This window comes from Ostrea edulis, chromosome 4, assembly GCF_947568905.1.
Source record: "Ostrea edulis chromosome 4, xbOstEdul1.1, whole genome shotgun sequence".
In the NCBI taxonomy this organism is placed as follows: Eukaryota; Metazoa; Mollusca; class Bivalvia; order Ostreida; family Ostreidae; genus Ostrea; species Ostrea edulis.
In genome coordinates this window covers 26,874,929-26,882,914 of record NC_079167.1, presented here as the reverse complement: position 1 = coordinate 26,882,914, position 7,986 = coordinate 26,874,929, and the positions used below count along the sequence as shown (strand labels likewise).

The 7,986-nt window shown below is 49.0% G+C and overlaps 2 protein-coding genes across 2 annotated transcripts; both read right to left on the bottom strand.

Moving 5' to 3' along the window:
- Window positions 1-371: 371 nt before the first annotated feature.
- LOC125670503 (uncharacterized) lies at window positions 372-1,577 on the bottom strand. The gene is made up of 3 exons (XM_048905709.2): window positions 1,207-1,577; window positions 888-1,126; window positions 372-808 (listed from the first exon to the last, which is right to left on the bottom strand). The coding sequence occupies exons 1-3, from the start codon at window positions 1,541-1,543 to the stop codon at window positions 605-607; spliced, it is 780 nt and encodes a 259-aa protein (XP_048761666.2). The 5' UTR covers window positions 1,544-1,577; the 3' UTR covers window positions 372-604.
- Window positions 1,578-2,626: 1,049 nt separating this feature from the next.
- LOC125668933 (osteocalcin 2-like) lies at window positions 2,627-5,108 on the bottom strand. The gene has a single exon (XM_056162122.1). It carries the CDS (start codon window positions 3,728-3,730, stop codon window positions 3,218-3,220), a length of 513 nt encoding a protein of 170 aa, XP_056018097.1. The 5' UTR covers window positions 3,731-5,108; the 3' UTR covers window positions 2,627-3,217.
- Window positions 5,109-7,986: the final 2,878 nt, after the last annotated feature.

The following is a 7,986-nucleotide window of genomic DNA, read 5'->3' as shown; positions in this document are numbered from 1 at the left end:
GGACGTGGTTGGGGCCGGTGACGGCGTCAGTGTGTAGGCGGACTGTAAGAAGAAATGATGGAAATGGAATTACCAAATGCAATGCTCCCGGAAGGGTTACCTAAATTACCATTGTCATGATAAAAGAACCTGTTCAAGATTAGAGTCTTACCTCTGGAAGTGTCGGCGGGGGGACTGGTGGGTCGACTGGCGCTAGCGTTTGGGTTGCTGGTACCGACGCAGACAAGGGGGTGAACGCTGACCCGGAGGAGTGTTGGAAACGTTGGCTCTGTAAGCAGAAATGGATGAAATAAAAATAACGAAGTTTTCAAGAAAGTATTACACAATTCAATCATTGGAAGAAAAGATTTATCTCTGACAGGGGCCTCGACCGCCCGGTGATGGCTCCATGAATCCTTCCGGCCACGAAGAAGGCCGAGTCTCTGGCCCTGGCGAGATTATAGAATCGGTCGCTTGTCCCCGGGGCGTGGGACATATGTCTGGCCAGCATATCCCGGATCCAAGGATCCGTCCGCCTCGTATAAGTTGCCACTGCCTTCCGGTACTGGGAGGCGGAGAGCGGGTTCTCTGGTCCGTGCACCGCACACCATACCTGGTTTAGTCCCTAGTAGACGCCCTGTCTAGAAAGTGGCCGGACGGGTCCATCAATGTTTTCCAGGGTAATCCAGATGGATTCCTCGCGCATCCTATGGGGGTTGTAGCCTGCCAGTCCCTGGTAGCCAGTAATGAAGTTTCTAAGCATGGTCCACAAGGGTTCCATGATGGCGAGAACGGCAGGCGCCACATAACCGCTTTTGTGCCTGGCGACCTGTTAATAAAGAAATCATTACAAACATGCCAATCAATATCAAGAAAAGTAACTAAGTAATCTTTGAAAAATAACTTACCGTTAGTATCGCTCCCTCCTGTGTGACTTCTGCGTCGGATACGACCTGTGGGGTGATCCCCATCAGGGCTCCGACCCTCTGGCCATTGTCGATCATAATTCGGAACATCATATAGTTCCTCACGCGTCTAAGGACATCCACGTCGGTAAAAGTCTTTACTTTCGAAAGTCGGATGCTTATGGCCCGGACGTAGTTTGAGTTGATGACCTCGACTATCTGCTCCGGTGTCACCATGTTGGCTGTAACGAAAGCAGAGATGAATAAATGATGGAATTACATATACACAAATATCAGACAACAATGAAAGAAAGGAACTCACCCACTGCTTTCACCTCCATCTCGGACCTCCTCTGCTGAGATCGTCGATGCAGTCGTTTCTGTGTCCTCTTCAATTCGCTGATGGCCCTTTCCGTCTCGCCAATGTCCTCGGCCCAGTGGGTGGAGACGGTGAACTCCAGGAACTGGATAAGGGATCCCAGGTAGGATCTGATGGTTCCTGGGGCGAATTTCTCAGCTGTTGTTTCCATCCAGACGTCTTTGACGCGTTGAACGTCGAGGAGGTCCTGTAAGTCGTACTGTTCCCCCTGCCGTACCTGGGTCCATATGTGGAACGTCTGCTTACTGTGCTGGTATCCAACAGGGTGTGGTTTCCCCATCTCCACCGACGTCAGCCAACGAAAATAACGTCGGAGGAGGGGTACTGAAAAAGAAGTGAATGTTGAAAATAAATGTAGACTACATATCCCGATCCCAATGCCTGCTGCGTAAATACTTAATGATGGTAAGAACATGGACAAATAGTACTGACCTCCCATAAACCCTGTCACATCGGAGGGGACTTCCGGCGAGGCTGGTCGTGGGTGGGCTGCTGCTGTCTGGGGTCGGGGTCTTTTCAACGTGGCTCCCGGTCCCTGGACCTCTCCTAGAGAGTGCGGAAGGGTCGCTCTAAAAGAAGAAAATGATAGGTCGTTAGAGTTAGGAAATAGTCCAAGTCTTTTAGGGCAACATTGTTTACTTTAAGGGCATGGGGTGCTGCTTTGAGGGCAAGATTGGTTACTTATAGGGCTAAAGTGGTTACTTGCAGGGCTACTTGGCTACTTCATTTGGGGGATAAAAATTTCTAAGTCAAGAAAAGCATGCTCTTACGTGGTCATCAGCGGGGTGGATGTGCGCTGGGGTGGGGGTAGTATGAAGGTCACTGGCGGTCCCTGGACCTCTGCTAGCGGACTGGGCGCTCTAAAAGAAGAAAATAATATGTCGTTAAAGTTAGGAAATAGTCCAGTGTATCTAGGTGTTGCAAATGAAAGAAAAGCATGCTCTTACGTGGTCATCAGCGGGGTGGACGTTCGCTGGGGTGGGGGTGTTGTACAGGTCACTGGCGGTCCCTGGACGTCTGCTAGCGGAATGGGCGCTCTAAAAGAGAATGATATGTCGTTACAGTTAGGAAATAGTCCAAGTCTTTTAGGGCAACATTGGTTACGTTGGGGGCATATGGTGCTGCTTTGAGGGCAAGACTGGTTACTTGTAGGGCTAAAGCGGTTACCTACAGAGCTATTTGGCTACTTCATTGTGGGGGGAAAATTTCAAAGTCTTTTAGGGCAACATTGGTTACTTTGAGAGCATATAGTGCTGCTTTGAGGGCAAGACTGGTTACTTGCAGGGCTAAAATGGTTACTTGCAGGGCTACTTGGCTACTTTTGTTGGGGAATAAAAAATTGTAAGTCCAGAAAAGCATGATCTTACCTTGTCTTTGCTGGTATCGAGGTGAACCTCAACCTCTTTCTGGGCCTCGAGAGGGAGTCCCTCTTCCTCTTCCCCAGGGTTAGGGTTACAGGCTGGCGCTCAGGGGAGGAGTCCGTCGACAAGGAGGAGGAGGAGGAGTAATATGATGAGGAGGAGGGTGGATCCATCAGCCGCTCCAATCTGGTTTTCCTATAACAGAAAAAAAGAAGAGTGACCTTACCATGTCCTGGATGTACAATCAACATCAGAATAAGCCTCCCCCCTTTGCACCAGGACCAATAAGAGATGACAAGAAGAAAATATAGCAGAAAGATTTCCTACCTGCCCTGCGTGTTGGCCCTCTCTGGATCCAGAGGTGGCCATATCTGCGGCTGTCCGTCCGTGTAAAAGGCGGTGAAGGTCCGCAACCTCTGGACCAGTTGCTTTCGCATGGTTCCTGTCGGTATCTTATGTACCGCTGTGAGGTGCTGACCCAGGCGTGCCACAGCCTTGTGGCACCCTCCAACCGGGCACTCTCGATAGACGTGGCCTCCCTGACTCTTCATGGCGGTGGGCCTGGCTGGCGGCTCCCTCTTGTGAACTTGCCGCTAGTGACGCGGCAAGTTCACGACGACTGCGTGACACTTCGTGCATCGGCAAGTTGGTCGTACCCGCACTGGGGGCCTCTGGCGCTGTCTCGGTCGAGGTTGGTGTTGGGTTGGCTCTCGTACCGATGTGGCAGGCTCAGCCTCGGGCTGGGACTCCGACGAAGATGAGGAGGAGGACTCCGAAGACGAAGAGGGTGTCCTGGTCCGGGATGCGGAAGGCAGGGTCACGACGTGGTATGGGCCCTTCAAAATCCCACACGAGCGATCCCTCGCATCCTCGGACTCGTCGGAGGAGGAGAACTCCGAAGAGGAAGAGGCTCTCCTTGTGCTGGCTGGCGACTCTGGCCTGGTAGAAGAGGAGGAATCGGAAAACTCTGGAAAAGATGTAGGCGGCTTCAATGCGGAGGAGGAATCCGAAGAGGCAGACGGTGACTCTGGGGGCGGTGCCTGAGCCTTCAAGCTATCCTCCATGTTATATTCAACGGTTTCGTCGAGATCAGTGGATGTGTTCATCTTGCCTGCCGAACGCCAAATGACTGAAGTGTGCTTTTCCCCGCCTTATATAGCTCTCGGTTACACCGTCAGTCTAACCCTAACCCTAACCAACAAAAATCACCCAAAACACCCCAAAACAACCCAAATACTTATGAAAACTAGTTCGAACTATAATTTAAGAGCATGAAAAAATAATTTAAAAAACCCCAAAAGCAAGAGATATGGGAAAGAAGGCAAATCGTTTTTTTTTTTTTGTGGAAAAATGATTTTTTTTTAAACGACGTCGTAGACCCCCCAAAACGCATTGCTTTTTCGTCCCCTTCACATGGTCGATAGTAGTTTCCAAGCCGATCATTATTTTATAAAAAAAAAAAAAAAAAGCAATTATTTTACTTCGGGTGCAGAGATATGAGCAATTGAAATTTTGCAAATTTTCCGGAAAAAAAGTCATGAACTGCACTTTATTGGAAGGATAATAACTCGTTCGTTTCTAACACTGAAAAGACGTCCTTTACACATTAGATAGAGTGATGAGGTGGAAATAGGCGGAAAAGATGGGATCGGTCAGTACTTCCGGTGCTGAGATATCACCCCTATAAAAAGGGTAAACATTGCCATCTCCGAAATATTTAGAGTAATGTTTTTCCCATTAAAAATTGTCCTGCACAGCATTTACTGTCCGTCCTAAGGGGACAATATGTTGCAAAGATGGAGTTCCTACCTACTTCCGGTACTGAGATATCGCTCTTGCAAATCGGCCCAAAAAGAGACTTTTTGCATAGAATGAATGTCTCTCATTTTACCTCATTCGAAGTTGACCATTACAAAGTCGATAGACTCCACCCCGGTGAAAATCGGCTGAAAAGATGGCGTTGCCAAGTACTTCCGTTTAGGATATATGACCCCTTGAAAAAAGGGTGGAAATAACGTTTAAATTTTGAAGGTCAATCGGCTACTCAAGGAGCAATTCTGGTTACCTAGCGGGCTTCCGAGGTTACTTAGAAGGCAAATTTGGTTACATTGTTTACTATTTTAACCTATGAGGGCCGAAATGGCTACCTGTTATTTTCCCTGAAATATTTCTAAGTGTTTAAGGGCAGAAATGGCTACCTCAAGGGTATGAAATGGCAACCTCACGAAGTGGGGCAAGGGGTCCCCAATTCGAAAGAGGGGCCGGCGGAAGGGGGCGATCCGAAATCCCCATGGGGCGACCCAGCCCCTCCGGCCATCGGGAATCCCCTGGGGAGTACTCCTTGTGTTTTAAGGTTTGGCGCTTGTGAACGGATGGGGCAAGGGGCCCCCAATCGGTTCGAGGCCCCTTCCATGGGGTGCCCCTCGGACCCCATGGGGCCAATTTGCCCCATGCAAGCATTGTTTGCACGAGTGATCGTCTTTTTTGAATAACTTTTTTGGGAGGGGCTGTTGGGGCTGCCGCTTCTAGTATGAGCTGAAGCGCCCTTCGGGGCCGCGACCCCAACCGGTCTGGGGCCAGTGAGCCCCCTTTTTTTGGAAAAGTAGGCATTTTGTCCCTTTTCGGTTTTCACCTCAACGTCATTTTTTTGAAGGTCCGGAACCGATGGGGCTAGAGAGCTGAGATTACCGGCGGACCCTTAAAAGGGCAGGGAGTCGCCCCTCATGGGGTCTGTTGGCCCCTTGGGGTCGATGGGCCCATATGGTGACCTTCGAATTTTGGGTCATTTTGGAGGGGGCGTAACTCTGAAACCGACCGTGCGAGAAGACTGAGTTTTGGCCCCTTTTGAGCCCTATCCCTGCTTTACCAGACCCTTGAAGGGCATTGTCTGTCCTTGAAGGGTTTCGTGACATCAACTCCCCAATCGACCCCATGTGTTCCATTTTCGACCTTTTTTCTAAGAGTCGTTGCCCTAAGGTCGAGGGGGTTGCAGGGTCCCATGTTTCGCGAGGTTCCTCTTAAGGGACCGCCCTCGACTCCCATGGGGGAAATTTGGCCCCTTGAAATCAGGGACCAAGTGGGGCCCAAGTCGAATTTCTGACTTTTTTGAAGGGCCGGAAGTCCTAGAAGCCTTTGAGCTAGGGAAGATGAGATGGGCCCCCAAACGTCCCCTGTCAGATCTCAAAAGGACAGCTTCGAGTCGTACAGGGTAACGGAGATATGGGGTCAGGACTGGAGTCCCCGAATGGCAAAAATCGGCCCTTTTTGAAAGACGCCATCTCCCAGATCCTTTGAGGGATCGGCTTGCTCTTTACAGGGACAATCTAGATGGGCTAGTGCAACGCGGGCCCCAAAAATCAGGGGCCTGGGTCAAGGGCAAAGGGTCCGTCTGACCCCAACCCTAGCCCCACCCTTTGGGGGCGAGTCGGCGACTTGGACTCTTCACTGAGCCCAAGTCTTTGGGGCTGCCGAGGACCCCTTTGCACCCCAACATGGCCTGGCCGCACTCTATTGTCCCGTGGTGAAAAATAGAGGCTAGGGGCTAAGACCACCCCACAATGCCTCCGGGAAGTAAATGGAGTGTCACCCGTCGCCTTTGACTTCTTCTGTAATATCCTTCTAGGAGCCGACCTGAAATGTTGGGGGCCCTTTGGGGTCGAAAAAAGGGGTTCAACCCCCTTTTCCAAAGGGGCACAACCCTCCAAAAACCCTTTGAGGGCAGATCCTGCACCTTAAGGGCAAGTGGCGACCTGAGTCTAACGTCATCCTGTCCCCCTTTCCCGAGGGATTTGAGGGGCGAAACTTGCCAGATCCGTAGGGCAGGGCCGGCTCTTTAGAACCCCACCCAGAAAAAGTCTCTGAGGGGGGCGCTTAACCCCCGGGGGTGGGGGTCAAAAAAATGGTTAGGGTTAGCCAGGGTTAGGTAACGGAGGGGCAAGTGGGGTGACTTTAAAAAAATGAAAAGTCTCTCCCCACCCCCAAGATGGGGGATCGGGCTGCAATTTTGGGAGGGTAGGTTTTCGAACATTACCCTCGGACCAGGGTAAAGATCCCCCTAAAAATCTAAGGATAAAAAAACCCCTCTAACTTAGCCAAAAAAATGAGTTACTTTCAGACTTAGACATTACTATGGGGTAAGTTGGGTATACCCCTCAGAGGATCCTCGTTCCTGGGTCCCTGCGAGCCATATTTCTAGGGGTGCTGGGGCTAACCCTCTCAGAGGGTTAGAAATTAATTTTGACCCTCTAACCCACCCCTAATTAGTTGTGGCTAATTAATTATGGGAAAGCAGAGTTTAAGGGCAATTTTCGCGTTTTTGGGGATTTTGCCATAACGTTGTCAAAAAAAAAACTAGCGTCCCGGGGGTGGGGGCACGTTAAAACTTGGCGATTTTGGGAGGATCTAACCCCTATGCCGTGCCCACACCTTAATTAGTCTACCCACGGGACTTAATTATTTAATTTAGAGGACAATTAGGGTTAGGTTTAAGTTCATCCTAATTAGGGTTAGGACACACTTCTGACACATAAAGAAACCCCCCTTTCCGCATTTGATTATGTCTGGCATACTCTTGAAAATGAAAAAACAGTATCCTGCATTAGCTGCATTTTAAATTTCCCTCTATCGGAGCACTTGGTCTCTCTATAGATCTGGGTTTTTACTATATCAACTATAGGAAGTCTCATAATTGTTCATGAAAAAGTGAAGATAATGAACAATCTTATAATGATAACACAACTGAGAGTAGGGTAAACACGGATCCTTGTTAAAGTAAATATGAGTGGTGGCAACTGCTATGCATTATTTTTGTATGGGGACGCCTGAATTCAGTGAGAAACAATTTCTCGGAATTAGTCAAAGATAAACCAATTTGTATATTTTACATTTTATTGAACATGCAATTTTTAAAACCATTATAAGAACACATGGACACAAGTCATACAGTTTGAACGCAATCGCACAAGTTCTCTCTTCTTTTTAGGGGTTCCAGGGTTTTGATGGCTCGTTCACCTCGTTGCAAAAGTCATTACTTCGATTTCTAGTGGCTGTCAGTCACTTATCCAGGGTCCTAACTGTCCGCATTTGTAACAGGGTACATGGGGAAATCTAGCGATCAATGCTCCATTTCACTACAGATGTACCAGAGGTTGTTATTTTTCGATGCTGCGAGTTTGGTTGGATCTAGTTCCTCCACCCTTTTTTTTTTCAAGGATAGCCATGTGCTTGGTGACCTTCTGTTCCCAATACTGAGGTGATATAGATAATGAAGAACTTTTTTCTTTGGGGTCTTGAGGGTATTCCCAGCTCTCTCCTCAGACTAGTTCGGGGAATAAATATATTTCTGACAGGGCAATGCATGGCC